Source organism: Falco cherrug, chromosome 10 (assembly GCF_023634085.1).
Source record: "Falco cherrug isolate bFalChe1 chromosome 10, bFalChe1.pri, whole genome shotgun sequence".
In the NCBI taxonomy this organism is placed as follows: Eukaryota; Metazoa; Chordata; class Aves; order Falconiformes; family Falconidae; genus Falco; species Falco cherrug.
In genome coordinates, this window is record NC_073706.1 from 16,487,542 (window position 1) to 16,506,339 (window position 18,798).

General features: G+C 56.0%; 2 protein-coding genes across 2 annotated transcripts; both read right to left on the bottom strand.

Moving 5' to 3' along the window:
• Positions 1-356: 356 nt before the first annotated feature.
• Positions 357-7,906, bottom strand: CDK5RAP1 (CDK5 regulatory subunit associated protein 1). The gene is made up of 13 exons (XM_055722365.1): positions 7,516-7,906; positions 6,805-6,908; positions 6,298-6,332; positions 5,449-5,549; positions 5,052-5,262; positions 4,095-4,215; positions 3,576-3,806; positions 3,228-3,325; positions 3,059-3,114; positions 2,820-2,950; positions 1,779-1,928; positions 1,206-1,346; positions 357-1,070 (listed from the first exon to the last, which is right to left on the bottom strand). Exons 1-13 carry the CDS (start codon positions 7,889-7,891, stop codon positions 990-992), a joined length of 1,836 nt encoding a protein of 611 aa, XP_055578340.1. The 5' UTR covers positions 7,892-7,906; the 3' UTR covers positions 357-989.
• A 246-nt stretch (positions 7,907-8,152) lies between these two features.
• Positions 8,153-17,452, bottom strand: LOC102048271 (bactericidal permeability increasing protein). Its single transcript, XM_055722366.1, has 15 exons — positions 17,296-17,452; positions 16,244-16,358; positions 15,723-15,851; positions 14,845-15,000; positions 14,306-14,369; positions 12,284-12,347; positions 11,726-11,817; positions 11,394-11,570; positions 11,107-11,166; positions 10,814-10,981; positions 10,331-10,398; positions 10,036-10,078; positions 9,625-9,688; positions 9,016-9,092; positions 8,153-8,428 (listed from the first exon to the last, which is right to left on the bottom strand). Exons 1-15 carry the CDS (start codon positions 17,408-17,410, stop codon positions 8,378-8,380), a joined length of 1,443 nt encoding a protein of 480 aa, XP_055578341.1. The 5' UTR covers positions 17,411-17,452; the 3' UTR covers positions 8,153-8,377.
• Positions 17,453-18,798: the final 1,346 nt, after the last annotated feature.

An 18,798-nucleotide genomic window follows, 5' to 3' on the forward strand; every position in this document is an offset into this window, starting at 1 on the left:
GTTTGTATTTAGCAGACCAGGCTGGAATGTGACACAATGAAGCCAGGATTAGCTGCAGGCTGATAAAAACAAGGAACTGTAAGATGTGCTTAAATAACTTTTTGGCCGCTTAAATCAGCACAACCATTTCTCTCTGGTGAGCAAAGGGAAGGACACCCACAGACATATGGATTACAAAATTGCACCTAAAGTTTTAACAGGCTAGAGATCACCCTTGGCTGGCAGCCAGTCCTTACTATACATCCCCTTAGGCATGGACAGGGAAATCCTCTCTAACCTAGATCCAAATATCCTCAGTACAAGGGTGAGGCTGCATTCCCTGAGCCTTGGGTACAACAAATTAAGCATCACTCATGCACATTAAACATCATTTTATATTCCACAGTTCAGTGCCAAATTCCATCATACAGGCATGGCGCAGGTTCTTAGTTCCCCTTTCCAAGCATTTTGCAAATAGGGAAGTTACCGATATTTGGAAAGAATTCATCACAATCTTCTCCTGTTCTTTCAGTTCTTCGTCCCCTTTGGCAGTACTTCTGCCATTCTCCAGCAGTTACTGGAGCTGTATTTTGTAGGCACGACCAGTTTTTGCAGCTCCTAAACTCAGCTGAGCTAGTATGAATGACCTGCTCTGCAGACACACATTTCTCCAGCTGGGCTGCAGTACAGGACATGATCGCAGCCAGAGGACAGACCTGCAGCACTGCAAGGGTGGGCCAAGCCTGAGAGCAAGTGAAAATATAAGATCACACAGTCCCTGGGTTTGGCAAGTCCCTACACAGCTTCCATCCCTTTTGCCTACAAACTTGCACAGATCTATGAGGGATAGGTTGCTGCCAACACAGTATAGATCATTATTACTATTATTGCATATATATATTCTACTATACATACATCTCCCTGTTTCTACCCTGTCTCCACCTGACCAATTGTCCTTGTTTCTTCCTGGAGAAAATGTGCTGCTTCTGTCCACTGGCAGCAGGGACACCTCAACGACAAGCCGCAGAGCGGGAAAGGGTAGTACGACAGAGCAGAACTCCCTTCAAGGTCTGAGAGCTGGCAGAGGTTACCTGAAAGAAACAGTACAACAGTCCTCAGGAACAGAAAGTCTGAGGAGGATCCATTCTAATTTATCTAGTGCTCTCTAGAGAAGAGCACTATGCAAGAAAAAGAGCCCAAGGAAACAAGCATTGCAGACAGGTCACCTTCACCAGGACATAGTCGCCTGGTTGGGCTCTGACCAGAGCCTTGCAGCCCGCAGCATCCTCTATCTCAGCATCAGGGAAGATCACCTTGATATTGCCGTCATTTCTCCCACACAACTCGGAGGCAGAGCGCTTGCTGGGCTGAAAGGAGGACAGGGAAAATTACCTGCATGGCAATAGCTCTGATCCCCTGCTGGGCTTTATTGACTCGGGAATTAATTGAGCACTATTGTTTTAAAATCCACATTCCACACTGTTAAGCATGCCATGTAACAAAGGGCTATGGCCAGTGCTGCTGTGGTGACATTCACACCAATGCCAATGTTTCAGTCTGCACTAACTCAGTGCTTGGCCAGAGACGCATCTCTAACCTATTCCACCCCCCTGTGCTCAGCTCAGTGCTCTGGAAAAATCAGGCTGGCTGCTTAAGTGTGAAGACAGTGTCTTGGAGTCCTAGGATTGTGAGAAGAGAAAGTAAGAGAGGAAGGTAGAAGCGATGATTGCTGTGTATGACCTAAGAGCCTTTTGGCCAGCAAGAGGGGAGAAGGACAACTCTGTTCCAGGCACACTCACCCCCTCCACCAGCACCAGCTGAGACTGGCCCACCATCGCCTTGTTTGCCCTTGCAGCCTCCTCTCGAAAGACAGCAATGAGCTCCTCCAGCCGCCTCTTTTTTATGGCTGCTGGCACATCGTCTTGCAGCCGGTGATATGCCCGGGTTTTCTGTAAACAGACAAAGCAAATGTGGCCTCTCAATAACCAGAGCCTGAGATCAGAACCTTGTCTGACCCCAGCCAGCTTGGGTGCTCTCAAGCAACAGCCTTGCACACATTACAGTTTATATTTACAATCTCAAGGAACATTCTGAGGTGGTAAGGACCAGAAATGTCTTTGAGTTCCTCACATTCTTTCGGCATCACCTGTCTGGCAGAAGGTCTGATGTAGGGCACTGTATTGGTGGCTTTGTGAAGCAGTTCTGCAGCTCCTGCGTGAGATGGGTCTGTTGCCTGTCTGTCCGTAAGGACAAGCAATGGATTCTACTACTTCCAGTCCCATGTGCTGAAAAGTGATCCATATTCCTTTCCTCCCTTATGTTTCCCAACCTCCTGTCCTTTCCCCCATCAGCATCGTACATTTTGGAGACCATTCTAATGGAGACTTGTCAACTACCCACTCTTCTCATGGAAACGCCTTCTGAAAATTCACCACTTCTCTCCAGACTCCATTGATAGAATCTCTACAGCTGGGCTCCAGCCCAGCTACATCTGCACAATTTCTCATCAACAAGTACAAATACGCCTGCAGCCAGGCCTCTGCAGACATGGCTGCTTCACTGCAATCACTCTGGAGCATCTGCACCAGGTCACCCGATCCGTAACCAACCCCGACACACAAGGGAGCTGGAAGCCTTTCAGGCACAAAGATGGCCCCTGCAGAACCACATACCCTAGAAGTGCCGCATACAAGCAAAGAAATCTACCCATATGCCAAGTCTTTAGGTATTATTTTCAAGAGCTTTTTTTTAAAAAAAATATCTTATTGTGAGAAACACCACTCAGGAGCTAGACGGGATGCCCAGAGAAAACAGTCTTCTCCATCAGGTCCTGCACTCACCTGTCTCATGCTGTAGGCAAACAGGAAGCCTATGTTGTAGCGGACTTCCTGCAGCAAGGACACAGTCTGCTGGTGATCTTCTTCTGTCTCTCCACAGAAGCCAGCAATGAAATCGCTGCTTAAGCTCACTCCTGTAACAGTGACGCAGCTTTACACTTCCTCCAAGGAAGAGAGGAACACTTCACTCAATAAAGGACAGTGAGTTACAGCTGTGCTGAGCTGACACCAAGAACACCTACCTGGAATGGAGTCCCGCACGTGGTGTACAAGCTCTAAATATGCTTCTCTTGTGTATCTGCAATGAAAAACATATGGATTTGCTAATCAGAAAACCATAGCACCAGTGAGGAGAAACCAGCATCCTAAATCAGAGGGCAGGGCACAGGACACCCCGTGGCGGTTGCTCACCCTCGTCGCATGGCCTCCAGGACTCTTGTGCTTCCACTCTGAGCTGGGAGGTGAAGCTGTTTGCAGATGTTGGGTCGCTCCTGGATAAGTTGCAGGACCTGTGATGAGCAATTAGGAGAGCAACATCACAGACAGCTCAACCCTACCAGGATGCCAAATGGAAGAGTCTTCCTCAGGTAAAAGCCAGCTAATTACAAACCTGCCAGATTTAGGACAAACACTCCCCCTCCCAGGAGCTACTGTCCCTATTCTGGGATTCCATGTTCCCTTTGGGAAGGAAGCACAGCTCACACCTAGCAGTTCAGAGCTGCCTGCAAGGAGAGGTCCAGGTGTTGATTTTACACTTGCCTCATCAGGAAAATCCTTGGGGTGTGGAGAGGTGAAACGGATCCTCATTTCTGGATCAATTCTAGAAACCTGGTCTAGAAGATGTGCAAAGCGCAAGCCTCCTGGTTTAGCTTTGTAGATTGTGCTAAAGCCACGACTGAGGACTGGGGCAGCAGCTGACTGAAACTGCACCACAGACATGTCTCGAAAGCTGTTGACGTTCTGACCCAAAAGGGTCACTTCTTTCACTCCCTACAAAAATAAACAGAGAGGAAAAAAAAAAAAATATAACCCAATCAGGATGGCTAAGCTGCAAGGGCAGCCACAGTTTTACTCTTACTTCAAGGAGTCTCCAAGGGAAGCTCTCCCTTCCCTGTCTGTCTCAGAGTATTACAAGGGGAATCAAAAAGCCACTGTGGTAACCTCATCTCCACAGACAAAGGTGGTGTCATTAGTTAAAGGTATGACTGAAAACACTGTCACTGAGAACAATCGGGCCTCTCATGGTTTGGGACTGGTGGGAAGGAGGCTCTGCCTCACCTGATCTGAGAGCATCCTCACTTCCTGCAGGATGGACGCGATGGGGCGGCTCCTTTCACGGCCACGGGTGAAGGGCACAATGCAATAGCTGCACATGTTGTCACAGCCCCGCATGATAGATCTGCCAACAGGTAAAGCGCAGGTCATGCTGCAATCGCTCCTGAAGAATCATCCATGTTGCACCCTGTCCTGATTTGACCTGGCCCAGCACTGCTGCCTTCAGCCAACCCCCTCGGCCTGCGGCACACACAGCATCAGCTCTGAATGCAGCTCTGCAGCCTCCCTGTATGCACCATGCCAGCCAGAGCTGGCTTCTGCTTGCCCCTAGCTAACTCCTCCTAATTCTTCATGCACGTTTCCAAGAAACTTGGAAAGCAACTAATGAAGCATGGACTTGCACTGCAGTCTGGCAGTGATGAAAGATCCTTCTGCATCCTGTTCCCACAGAAGGTGATACTGTCCTTCTGTACCCTACAGCCACACTGAGCAGACTTCCGATTTCATGTTTGGGAATCTTATTATCAAAGCTAAACAAATGGAAACAAAACCAACAGAAGTTACAACGCATGGGAGCATTAAAAGAATTAAATATGGTAACCTGGGGCAGGACACAGCAGAAGGCAGAGGATGAGAGAGGCAGACTTTAGAAAGGCACAGATGTCAGTGGGACAGAAATCACTTGGTGCAGCATCAGGCTCAGACAATCAAGATTCTCAAAGGAGCGTAAGAGAAGCCCGCAGACAGCCAGAGCATGGGGCAGTCTCTCCAGGGCTCAGTCAGGCAGCAAAGCAGCAGTAAACACACAGTCTGGTAGGCTCATGCCTCTGGGCTGCCAGAAACAAGTGCAACCAGGCATTGCATCTCTTGGGTAGCTACTGTCACTGGCATGTCTGCTCTGCACAGCAGTATTTCCAAACCAGAACCACAGAAACATGCACAGAAAAAAATGGTACTTACACAAATGCTGTCGTGCCACCTGCGCTAGTCTGGACAGGCAGAATATCTGCATAAGTCTCATCTAGCGATAGCAGAACATTAGCAGCTTGCTGGCCAGACTCTGCCACAGCCAGCAGCCGGGGAAGGTCACGATACGCATCAGGGCCTGCCACAATATCGACTAGCTTCTCCCTGTGCAGAATCTCCTCCTTAAGCCTCTCAGCCATGCATCCTGCCGCCAAAGGAGAAGGGTCCTTGTAAAGAAGTGCCCACCCTCATTACACCTCTGCACCCCTTCACTAGCTGCTTTTATCCTGCAGAAAAGGCTTGGTGCTGTCAGAGGGCAAGAGGAAACACAACAGGATGACATGTGGCACAACAGTGTGTGCTATCCCCTGCTGCGCATCCCACCAGGTACCTAGAATCCCGATGCGGAGAGGTAAGCGAGCCCGCTGCCGTTGGGCTTTCAGCGCCTTGAGATGCTGCAGGCGATTCCAGATAGCCTGCTCTGCCTTCTCCCTGGGAAGCCAGGAGAACAGAGATTATTCTGACTGCTGTGCTTTCACAGTCCCCCAACCTGAAGCGGCCCAAGTCCTTTGAGAGAAGAATTCAACTAAAGACAGGGAATCGTCCACCTGATGGCACACGGAAGTGATTCACGGGGTGTAGGTTATGTCTTGACTCTATCTTATCTACTATCCTTTTGCTCACTTGGGAGCATCTGCACTGGGGAAACAACTCGGGGACTAAGCTCTTGTGGAGAAAAAGTCTGCCTTAGCCAGCCAATGTGAGCTACTTTGCAAGTGATAATGAGCATTCAGAATCTTCTGCACACAGAAAAAAACAAGTGAAGTTCCCTATATATTTATATCCCAAATTGCCCCTAAACGTATTTCCCAAATCTCTGAAGTACAGACCCTGACCTAGATGGACAGTCACATCAAGAGAAGACAAAAGAATATTTTAAAAAAAACAAAACAAAACCACAAAAAACCATAACAAAAATCATTCAAGCATAAATCTGTGATCTTTAACTGCCCATGGCTTATACACAGAGCTTACACTACCAAAGAACTTCTTCCTGCTATACAGAAAGGCAATTCACAGCACAATTTGTGTTACACATTGTAGCAGCCATTAGCTCTACTCTCCACTAAACAGGCAGTTTCACATCTGCATGCTCTTTTCCTCATACACTTACTGCCTTGGTTTTCGAAGGGCAATTCCTTAAAAACTGTTCAAGCCCAGCAATGACAAGTTTCCTTACCTCACAGAACAGGTGACAAGGAGAATCACATCTGCCTGAATTGAAAACAACAAAAAAGGAGGAATTTGTAAAAGCCAAACAGTAAGTCCTCATGCCCTGCACAGATAACCTGAAAAGGCAGACTATAAAACTCACTTAACTCAGTGAAAAAGATTTGCCCAAGTATGCAGTGGATTTCAACAAACAAAGATGCAAGAAAATAATACAGGACAAGCACAGTCTCCTGCTAAATGGCAGAACTAAACTCAAAGATGAGTCAGGAGCATCCTGCTGTGTCCAATCCCTCTCCCACTGAGAGCGATCCCAGCAGTTTAAAGAAAAAAAGGACAACCCACAGCTTTCTAGCACACTTGTTAAGTAGTTCCCCTTACTCCACAGAACTTAAGACTGCAAAAATCAAGTGTCCTGCAGGACTGTGCTCGAGACAAAAGTTGGGACTCACAGGCATGGCAGCAGTGTGATGCCCTCGCAGGCCCGTGCTACCAGAGCGCTGCCAAGGTGCCTCACCTCATCCAGCTCCTTTGTCCTCGTGTAGCCATTCTTCTGCAGGATGGCCCAGGCGACCTCCGTGTCATTGACGTTCATCTGGCAGCCATACGTCTCCAGGTACACTGCAACAAAGGCGTTTTGACAGGCGGTGTGACCCAGAAGCCTGCTTCGGCTCTCATCTACAACCCGTTTCTATGACCTTTCCCACAGGAAGGAAAACTGTCCGACCACTGGAGAGCACAGGGCCAGCAGCACAGAGACTACCCTCACTCCGGCCCCGCACAGAGAGGACACACCAAAAAGGGACCCTGGGAGGCCCGAGCGCCTCGCTGCAACCCTCATCACTGCGACCCATGTCACTGCGACCGCCAGGTCTGGGCTGGGGCTCGCAGGGAAGCAGGGGCTGTGTTATTGCTGAGACGTGGCGGTTACCGCCGTGACCCCCCAGCACCGCAGCCCCAGGCCCTGGCGTAGCCCCAGGCCCTGGCACAGCCCCGGCCCCGGCCCTGCCGAGGGGTGCCCGGGCACCCGGCTCCGGCGCGGGGACAGGCCGCTGAGCCTGTGGCCTCCGGGCTGCCCTTCCCCCAGCCTCAGACCCCCCTCGGGGCCCCCACAGCACCGACCCACCCGCTACCCCCCTGCCCCGGCCCTCGCAGCGGGGCACGGCTGGCCCCCAGCCCCCGGCCGGCCCAGCCCCGCCGAGGGGGGAGGCACCACACACCCACAGACCTTTCCCGGTCCCGGGGAAAGAGCCCGGCTGCGACTCGGGCTGCCGCCCGGGCCCGGGCACCGCCGCGGCGGCCCCTCGCAGGAAGCGCGGCAGGTCCGGCCCGCAGGGCGCTCGGCGGGGGGCGGCCGAGCGGAGCAGCCCGGCCGCCCGCAGCGCTGGCCCCCACGGCAGCATGGCGCGACCTCGGCGGCGCGGCCGGGCCGGGGGCGGCTCCAACGGGGAGGGGGCGGCTCCGCCGTGCGCCGCCGAAGCGGTCCCGGCCGCCGGCCCGGCCCTGAGAGCAAGGTTCCGCGCCTGCCGCCGTTCCGGTAGCGGGCGGAGCTCGGGGCCGGCGGGCGGGCGGCCGGGCCCGGCCCCGCCGCAGGGAGGTGGCATGGCGATAACGCAGCCGGTGCTGGGTGCTGCTACGCCGCCTCCGTAACGAGCCGCACACACGGGCGGTCCCGGACGCCTGCACCTCGCGGGGCGGGGGGGCCCGGCAGCCCCGGCGCAGGCCCCGGGCCGAGGGAAGGAGGCGCAGCCTCGACACAGACAACCCCGACACAGACAGCACCGCCATGGCCGCGACCCCAGCGCCTTTATTGCCGCCAGCTGCCCCGGCACACGGGGGAGGCGGGAGGGGAGGGGGGTAGGGTAGGGTAGGGTAGGGTAGGGTTGGGTTGGGTTGGGGGCCCAGGGTGGGGGCCCAGGGACCCCCATCTCTCAGCAGGCCCGGTGGGGGCCATGGGGCTTGGACGAGGCAGGCGGTAAGGGCCGCAGCGGCAGGGCTTCAGCTCCGGGTGTTTGGCTCCAGCGGTGGGGCCGGGGGCAGAAGGAGCAGGAAGGGGCATTTTTGATGCTCGTGGCCCCTCTCTTGCCTTATCACCGTCCCCGGGGCTGGTAGTGGACGTCTGCTCCGAGCAGCAGGAAGTTCTGGGAGAAGGAAAGCTGGCGTGAGGCTGCAGCCAGCCCTGGCGGCACCCGCCGTGCCTCCCTGTCACTGGCCGCGTGCGGTTCCACCGTCCGCCGCCCTAACGCCAGCCCCGGAAGGGCTCTGAGGGCACCTCTGAGGGCACCTCACAGCCGCCCCTCGCAGTAACCCTGCAGCATGGCACGGTGTGGTGGCACCCTCCGGGGCTTCCCAGGGCCTCCCACACTGTGTGGGGCAGCGGTGGCACCGGGCAGGCACTGCCACCCGGGGAGGGCTGGGGCTGGTGCTGCTGCGGAGCTGCATGCGCTTAAAAAAGCGTCGTGGGCAATTCCAGCCCCGGGTGTGAGAACTGGAGAAGGACACAGTGCTGCCCTAGAGGAGCGGAGCCCAGGCCCCAGCACCGCGCAGGCGGGCGAAGCGAGGCTCTGGTTTGCAGCTGTGCTGCGGAGATCCCGGACGAAGGCACCCTCCTGCCTGCTGCCCTCCAGCACGGGCTGGGGAAGGGGCTCTGCACGCCATGCTGGCAGGCGGGGGGCACAGGGGTGGCAGATCGGGCTCCGGCCAGGGCCAGGTGCTCCCCCTCACTCACCTGGTGAAACCTCACGAGGATATTGGAGAGCGTTATTCTGTCCGGCAGTGGCAGAGGGAAACCCTGTTCTAGCCTGGCTGGAAAAGACAACACATGTGGCCACATTGGGTTGGGAACGGGAGCAAAAGAGGGAGCACGGGCCATGCAAAGCAGGTGGCCACCTCCTCCTTCCAGCACTTTCTTTGCCCCTGCTGCTCCCGGGGTAGGTAGAGGGAATTCCTCCTCAGCTCCACAGAAGGGCTGGGGGCTGCGTGTGCTTTGCCACCCCTCCCCCGGTCCCTGGCAGCCACCAGCCCTGCTCTGGCCCAAATTGGTGGGGAGTCACGAGAAGCCCTGAGCAGGGGAGAGACTGGAAAGCATTAGGATATGCGTCGTGCTCATTTTTTCCATTGTGTTCACTGCTGGATGCATGTCACAGCACCAAAAGGCTCCCGCACGCTGCTGCCTGCGGCCTGCCTCCGCCAGATGCTTTTACTGCCTTCTCCTGCAGGCTTTACTCACCGATCAAGCTTGGGAACAGGGATTTAATTAGCAAGCTGGGCCTGCTTGGACCGAGCAACCTGGCCAGCAATGGCTCCAGCACCCCCATTCCCCCCAGCAGCTTCTCACCATTAAGACGTGGGAGCAGGATACTGGAAGTGAAGATGTTCATTATGGACTGCAGCATTCGCACCTGGGGAGTGGAGAGAGGGGGAAGGAAAAGGGCTTTAGCCTGCAGGAGAGCAGGTGACTAGGCACTGGAGGACAATTAGAAGAAGCAAAAGAGACAAGGAGTTAGGATAGGCACATGCTTCACCAGAGACCAGCGGCTTTGTCTGGTCACAATGGCAGCCTAGGAAGTGTAGGGCTGAGAGGCAATGGCATCTGGCTCTGCATCCTCTCCTAGTCTTGCAGGCTGAGGCAGCAGGTGTCTATGGGGACCTGAGTACACCCCCAGGTCCCATGTTGGAATGAGCCTTCTCCCTGCCCCCCCAGCAGGCTCTTTCCTTCATGCTCTGATCATGGTCCAGGATCACTCACCTGGAAAGTGCCAACATCTGAATTCTTCACAGAGAGCTTCATCCTGCACAGACAGAAGCGGTGCTGTCAAGGCCGTCCCAATGGAAGGAGCAGTTCCCACCACAGTGCCACCCATCGATGGCCACACAGATCCTGCTCCCTCCAGCCCCAGCTCATCCCCTCCATGCCAGATCCACATCCCTGGGACCCCCCCACCTCACCTCTGCCCCCAGGAGCCCACCCAGCCCCCTCACCCAGCAGCAGCTGCGCCTGGGGCACCGGGCGAGCCAAGCCCTGCGCGGCGCCCTCACCGTACCTGCCCACCTTCAAGCTCCCAACTATGTGGCCAGATTTCACGTCGACCACAGCAGACACGTTGCTTGTCTGGGGAAAGAGTGCAAGAGAGGTGAGTGCTCACCCCACCTCACCCCAAACCAGATGCCCAGGGGAATGGCTTTGATCCTCTGAAATGCAGCAGGACCACTGCCCATGTTTGCACGCAGCATTAAACCCAGCATTTGTCAGCTCAGGTGTTTTTCTGTTGGGGACACCCCCACCGCACCAGGACTGGGCTGGTTTCAGGCAGCATGCAGCAACCTCCCCTGCCAGGAGCTTGGCAGCAGTGGCTCAGCTTTGCTGAATGCAGGAGGAGGATGGTGCACAGCTCATACTCCCATCTTTGCCCAGCTGAGATGCAGGGGAGAGCTCACCGACACACCATGTCAGCTGGAGCTGTGGCTGCACCCAGAGCTGCCCAGCCAGGAGCGCAGACATCGCTGCAGGCTGAGCACAAACTCACCAGGCTGAGGAGGAAGAGAGGAACCAGGCTGGTGTTGGGAAGGATGGCGTAAGCCTGGATATCCACAACAGGCTTGAGCGAGAGCCCCTCTGGTCCAATGTTCAGGAATGGGGCAGAGGGGGTGGACAGCCTGAGCTTCATCGGCATGTCTGGGTACATCTTCTCGAGCTGCAGAGGAGCAGGGTGAGTGTAGGGGCAGTGGCACAGACCCCCATTCCTGGGGGAGACCACCTTGCCCTGAGCAAAGGCTGTGCATGGCAGGAGCCCTGGGGAGGCAGAGCTGGACCACTCACCTGGGGAATAAAGGCTGAGAAGGTGGTGGTGTTCAAGTGGAGGTCAACGCCCTTCGGGATCTGTGGGAGGAGAACAGTCATGCCGGGGCAACGCAGCATGGCTGAGCCCCCGGCGAGATCAGCCCCAGCGCAGTGCCCGGGCTGACAGTGCTTTTCCCATCCCACAGGCCCCGGGCAGCTCGCTGGGGGAGTCCTCTGAGCCCACAGACTGTCACCAGGGCTCCTCTGCAAACAGACCCGCTGCCCAGGGGCACAGGGACAGCCCCTGTCCCACCTGCGCTGCTCACCGTGGAGTCCGTGATTTCGAAGACCAGTGCCCCGGCGGCATGGTAGGTGAAGCTGGCTGTGTTGAAAAAGTAGCTGGAGGCCCCAAAGTAAACCATGCGGTCGTGATCCGGGGGGAAGGCCAGTGGCAGCGGAGGGAAGGGGACAGCAGAGCGGTGGGCCAGGGAGAAGAATTCACCCTGGGAGAAGGGAGAGAGGTGAAGCAGGAGAGCAGAGGGTGGTGGGACTCCGACGCGGGCTGGCAAACAGTTGCAGGAGGTACCTAAACCTGGTTCCCCACCCACCTATGGCAATGGCATCAGTCAAATCAAGCCTTCCCAGGGCAGCCTCTCACCTTCAAGTCCGCATCCAGGGACTGCGCGGTAGCAGTTGGGGGTGCCACCAAGGAGTAATCGATCCCAGCCATGGCATCTATTCTGGCTGTGACTGTAAAACACGAGACAGACAGATGAGCGAGAGGGAGGTGGCACAGGAGAGCCGGGAGTGATTGCCTCTGCCAACAGCCAGGCAGTGCTGTGCCCGGGCTTCCTGGTGCAACAGCTCAGAACCAGCTTCATGTGTGCTTGCTTCTGTCACATTTCCCTCCTGACTGTGTCTCAGCCGTACAGACTAACTCCTGGACCCAAGGAACAGTCTGGATCCCCTGGCTAAGGCAGCCCGTGTCCCTGCCGGCACTGGGGCGCAGCTTGATGGAGGCCATGCAGATGAGTGGTCTCTGTGGCTGGACAGGGTGCACAGTGGCAAGTCTCTGCTGATGCTGTGTTCCCCAGCTCCCAACTTGAGTGCAGAAATACAAGGAAATGGGGAGCGGGTACAAAGTACCCCCCTGTCCTCATGGCTGGGAAATGCTGGGAAGAACTACTCCTAAAATCCCGGGCAATCCTTCTGGTACCTGGCAGGGTCTGGACGTAAGGGTGGAGATTGTTGCGCACAGACGTGGCCACCATCTCACAGACCTGCGGGAAAGAAAGGCAGTGAAGCTGAGCCAGGGCAGCTCTGCCAGGGGCAGCTGGTTCACATCCCCTGGGTCAAAGCCTCAGCCACGCTCTCTGCTTTGCTGCCTGGTGCCGTTTTTATTCCTTGCAAAAGCCTGCTTAAATAAAAGAGCACACGATGTTGGTCTCTATTCATCAGGCAGCACATTCATGAAGTGGCCAAGATACAAGTGCGGTTTATACCTGCAAACATCTGCTTGCAGTAAGCTCCCCATGCACAGTTCAGCTCCATGAGGCCCTTGGAAGAAATCTGTGTGTGCCCTCCATCTTTTCCTATGACCCATGCTGGAACGAATTGTGCTGAGCTGCCAAAACTTAGTCAAAGCAGAGCAATTAAAAGAGAACCCACAGGGGCAGGAGCACTAACTGGACCCACAAAGCAGAGCCATCCTGAATGCCTACAGCTCTGTGCTGCCAGGACAGAAGAGCAAATCCCTCTGCCACTGTCATCTACTGGTGAAGCCTCAGCATTAGTGCGGGATTTCATTGCAGGCTAAACACTAGCCCAGGAAATTTACTGCAGGATGCAGTCCTGCAGACAACTGAGATAATCTGCACAAGCTCTCTTCCAGTGCTTTCCCCATAATGGCAAGGAAACCATCAGGCAGGATCAGGCCATCACCTGTCTGACCGGGCATCCCGCCTGCAGCAGCTGATGGCAAGGTGCAGAGCTCTGGAGGAACAGCAACCAAGCTGACAGCAGTGCAGGCGTGCAGCACCAGGAGGGAAGAGCAGGGACAGAGCCTTGAGCATGGCCTTATCAACACAGGGCTGCTGCTCTTCCCTGTGCCCAGCCGATAGTCCTCTGTCTGTGCTGGAAACACCCCATCGCTGCCTGGGAGGGTGAAGCTGCAGATGTGCAAACATAGCCCCAGTCCCCATGGCTGGAATCTCCCCATGACTGGGATGAGAACTGCTCAAGCATGTGCAGCGAGAGCAGGAGGCAGACACGGGATGCCAGCGCTGGGTTGGGACCAGGCTGTGCCCCAGGTCCCTGGTGCAGTGCACCCCCAGCCCCTGCCCCCTCCTGCCCATGACCCCTCGCACCATTTCATACATGGAGAAAGTCACTAAGGAAACATGCGTGGGGCAAAGGGGGCTCGAAGGAGGCACAGAGGGCAGCAGAAGTCCCCTCAGAGTCCCAGAGCTGCTCTCCTTCCAGGAGGCAAACCAGCAGAAAAGGCCTTTGAGCCCCAGCTTCACTCCTGCTGCCAGACCATCTGCTGCCACAGCTCCCAGGAAAGCCATTACATGGCATCGGGAATAGTGCCCGGGCAGGATGGGATATGCCACGGGAGTGGGATTTGCCTGTTCTCCAACTGCCTCCTTCCTGAGCAAGGTTCACATCCAGGGAGGTTGTAACTCGTGCCAGTTAGCCTTGTAGTAATTATTGCTAACAGCTTGTTTCCATGTCTTGTTGCAGGTCTCCTGCATGTAGGCTTTTGTACCGGGTGGCCAGGACCAGGGCCTCCCTGATGTGCCCTGCTAGAACAAGGCAGCACGTGTCCGAAATCCAGAAATGTGAATTTCTCCCCCAGTGCTCCCCGAAGTGCACAGGATTGCAGCCATTTAAAGGACAGCTCTGATCAGGTTTCCTCTGTTAGAGTGAGTTTGGCCAAGGAATAAGATCTAATTAACTGGCCACATGGAAAGAAAAGTCTTTGTTAATTAGGAACCAATTACACTGGACTTTGGCAAAGGCTGCAGGTTTCAAATTCAGCCTGAGCCACATGACGCTATGGAGACTGCAAGTTAGCGATGCCCATTCCTCTGGTTTTCACCACATTGGCAACACACCTGTAAGATCTGGATCTAGTTAAATCCCTACATGTGCTCCAATCCTTCCAGCACAACAGCTACAAGTGACAGCTAAAGACCACTGGAAAAACCCGGAGCTCTGCCCTCCTTCACTCACATACCTTGCTCTCCAAGATCTTCCGGAATCTGGACTCAATAGCGCTATGGAAGAGGTTGTAAAGCCATCTGCAGAGAAAATCGGAGAGGAGGCCTCTTTCTCTTGCTCAGAGGCTGCTGCAGAAGTGTTTGCCCAGGAAAGGGAGATACTAGAGATGCAGGACCCTGAGGAACATCATTCCTATACCAATTTGGCTTTGCCTCAGGATTTACATTTGCAAGCAGACCTGCTTGCAACCATGTGCACGCAAGTCTAGTGACTGCCTTAAATCTCCCTTAAATGTGCAGCCACAGCAGGATAAATTCAGGCCAGATTTAAGTTCATTCAGTTGCATTTCGGGATGAGAGGTACATCACAAGGGTCCAGAGCCAGCTGACCAGTGGTGTGCCAGTGCAGGCAGCCTGTGGGCAGAACGGGCAGCCTCCAAGGGACAGGAGATCTGCCACCAACAACTTGCTCCTTGCACCAGGGCCTGGAAGCCACGTTCCTGTGGCAAGTGGGCTAACACACAGCATTTCTAGGCCTCAGAGTGAAGTTACATACCCAAACTTGCCCGAGAAGTGTACCCGGACTTTGGAGATGCGGGTACTGCAGTCAGAGGTGTCAACGGTGGGTTTCCCAGCAGCGTCGCTACCCAGCTTCAGGCTGATCTTGATATAGACATTCTCCACCTTCAGGTCAAATGAGCCATGGTCCCGGCTGCAGGGAGAGGAGGGCGAGAAAGGGACATTTCTCAGTGCTGAGTCCTGGTGAAGGGATCCCAAATCAGCTTCAGGATGGATCTCTCTTGCTCAGACTCCCCCCTGTACTGAGCATCCAGAGGAGACTGGGAAAGTTTTCAAACTCAGGGAAACCAAATTTCTCTGGAACATAAACTAGGAGAGGTAACCTTTAAATAGAGAGGATCAAGAACAAGTAGGGGAGATGGAAGAGGGACGGGAGAGTTCACACACAGCTCCTCCATCATCCACCTTTTCTTGCCTCCCACCTTGTTCTATCCACGTCAGTGGCTGTACGAGTGGCAGCGACACCTGCCCACCCCCTGTCCTGGCTCAGGTCTGTCCCTGTGGGTTCTCAGGAAGGTGCCCCCCATGCAAGCAAGTAGGAGTGGCTGTCCCTCGCCCCCACGTGCCACAAGAAGGGGTATGGCTTTCATGTTGTCTCCCCAACCACTGGCAAGCAGGATAAACGCTGCCTGGCCAGCTCTGAGGGCTCCTGGCATGGAGGGGGCCTGGCTGGGCTCCCCCAGGGTGCGGGGCTCCCAGGCATGCATCAAAAGACAAATCAGCACATCTGGAGAGAGCAAAGCATCAGCTGCCCAAAACATGAGGGAGAGGGAGAGGAGAAAAAACCAGTTCAGACCCAGAGAGGGAGATGCAGAGCAAAGCGCCTGAGCAGGGAGAGGGGAGCGGGGCACACACATGAAGTATAACTTGATCCGCCAGTTTCCATCCAGCTCAGCGAAGGCGTTGGAGATGGAGACCTGCAGACCCACGTTGGGGACCAGGGAAATGCGTGAGTATGGCAAGTTGAAACTGCGAAGGTCCAGCCTAAAAACAAACAAACAAACAAACAAACAAATAAATAAATAAATAAAAAGAGAAAAGTCACATTCCAGGGGTGCCTTGCCCCTGAGCACATTGCTGGGGAGGAAGGGAGCAGGGCCACCACACCAGCAGCATCCCCAACTCCCATCCTGCCGCGGCAAAGTGATGCCTGGCAGGGATGCACAGAGCAAAGCGGTGCCTTCGGAAGCACAGTCCCTGCAGCCTGTGGGCAGGAGCATCTCTGCCTGCACCGAGGGCAAGGCCAACATCTCAGGGAGCTGTGGACAGGACAGGACAGCCCTTGCTGCTCCGGGGTATCCTCATCCTCCTCCACTCCTGCTCCTCGTGTGGGCTGGGGGTGCAGTGAGCTGTGCTGGGACACTGGCAGGGCTCACCTGGAGATCTCATAGTACACCTTTCCCACGTGCCGGATGCGAAAGTCACCCGAGATGTCCGGCAGCTTCAACTGGGCCAGCTCCTTCTCCAGGACCGTGATCCCATGCTGATGGGCTGCAGGGGCAGAGGGAGAGTATCACTTCCACGTGCTTCCCACAAGAGCTGGGAGCATGCACCAGGCACACAGCCAGAGGATTAAAGGAAACATGCAGGAGATACCCTGGCTGCTTTCCACCTCAAAGGCTATCTTTAAAGCTAATCTAGGTGCACAGAGCCCTGTGAGCACACAGGCAATGCTGCCTGATGCCTGCATGCTTGCAAGCTGCAGGGGAAGGTGGTGGCCAGCCATGGAAAGCAGGGAGAGGTCCCAGTCCTCACTCTCTGGGCTGGGCATTGTATGAGGTGTGCAGGAGGTCCCCAGCACCACCCCATTCCATGCCCAGCAGCGGTGAGCAAAGCTGGATGGAGCACACATCCCAGGGAACAGCACGGCGTGAGTGGGTGCCGCATCCCTGCATCCATCTGGGAAGGGGAGTCACGTCCTCCTCTCCCACACGGCTGGCAGAGCTGTCGGGTAAATGAGCTGTTTCTCACACAGTGTATTTCAATCCATAACAGCGCTCCGCTGGAGCCGGGGCTCTGCCTGCTTCAATGAAACCAGCGCGGGGCCCATCCATCTCTGTCACTGCCCCCCTGCAGCTCCCCACTTCCTCTCTCCTCCACAGCTCACCCCTCCAGGGCTTACGGCTCAGCTGCCTGGACACGTGCCATAAGAGCAGGACCCTCCTGCCCTGCCAGCCCTGCACAGCCCCCCGAGACCCCACAGACCTTGGCCCACCTGCAGGGGCTCCATGAAGGTGTGGGGGGGGTGGGGGTGGGGGCAGACAGGTGCATCAGTAGTGGGAAGCCCCAGGTGATGGTGCATTCGGTACCTGTGGCCAAGGTTACCCCTCATCCTGCCCCAGGACCCTGCGCTCTCTGAGTGGGCAGCTGGCTCCATGCCACAGCCACCAGCACGTCTGCAAGGAGAGAAATCAGAAGCCAAACCCACCATAGTCCAAGCCTGCCTGAGTGATCCTCACCACGAAGCCAGGGTTGGTGGCCCTGGCGAGTGCCAGGCACAAAGCCAGGACCCCGCAAGCCACCAACAGGCTCTGTGCTCCCATCCTGGCTGCTCTGCAGTGCCACGCTGCTGCTGGGTTCTCCCTGCCCACACTGCCTTTATATCCCTGACAAAACAGGAACCGCGGGCCAGGGAGGCGTGCAGAGCCACTGCCGCAGCCCACGCGGGGCGTCCCCAGGAGCCCCAAGGCTTCCTGCTTGGCCACCACCCCACTCCCCTGCAGCGGGGGCACCCGCAGCTATGGCATGGCACGGCACACCTGCACCCAGCAGCACACCAGGCCTCTCCTCGCAGACAAGGAAGGGGGAGCAAAAACTGGAGGCAGTGTCCAGCTGTCCATCGGGTGGGAATGGTCCCTGCCTGCAGCAGCAGCAGGTGCTCGGTGAAGCACACCTGCTGTGGGCACGGGTTTGGCTCTGCCAGCTGTGTCCAATGGGGCTCTGCCTGCTCTGCCTTTGCTGAGCAAAGGCTGGGAACAGCCCGGGCTGCCCCTGAGCCATCTACCAGCCCCGATGCCCCCCACCCCTGTCCCACAGGGCTCTGGGTTGCTCTGTGCTCCTGGGTGTTAGCTGCTGCTGTCACAACACAGACCAGCCAAAGGCACTGGTTGTAACCAGAGCAGCCTTGGGGCACAAGGGCTAAAGAAAGCAAGTTATGGTTTCTCACCCCATGCAAGCAGACCCCAGAGTCCCCCCCAAACCTGCCCCAGGATGGCTGGCGACGGGGCACCTGCCTGAGCTGGGCAGCTGCAGCGGGGCACTGGGGGCAACTAAATCAGCAGGGTGCCCTGTGCCTCCAGCCCAGCTTGCTTGGCACCGGGCTCCATCACAGAGCAGCCGTGTATGGGAGCAGATGTCCAGCACACTGGGATCAAGCCCCAAAAGCAAAATTTCTGGGGCTCTGATGTGTCACAGTTCTTGGGCTCATGATGGCTGGAGCTGGGTGCAGCCAGGCAGGGGCAAGGGGGGAGCACCCCACGGCCCCCCAACAGGGACACCTGAGCCAGCTGGACCCTCTCCGCAAGCTGCAGGATGGAGGTAAGGGAAAAAGAAATTATTTAAGCTACTTTCATTTCCCATTGGGGAAGTGGCAGGACCAGGCACAGGAAACCCACTGGAGCTGATGCAGGCAGATCTCATGCTGCATCCAGGGAAGTCTTGGTTGCCAGAGGCAACATCCCTGAACCAAGCGCTTGTGAAATGCAGTTATTGCTCAAGCACAGCCACCAGGACGGCCATGCCCCGCAGCACTGCAGCCCCAGGAGGCCCTGAGGGACAGGGCGAGCAGAGAGCCTGGAGCCTGGTGCCTGTGCTGGAGGAACCTGGCACATGAAGGATTGGGGCCAGAGAGACCAGGGCTCTCAGTTCCACTTTTCCTTTCTTCCACCAAGTTTCAGACAGAGGCACTTGCAGGCTGCCTGGCAGGTGCACA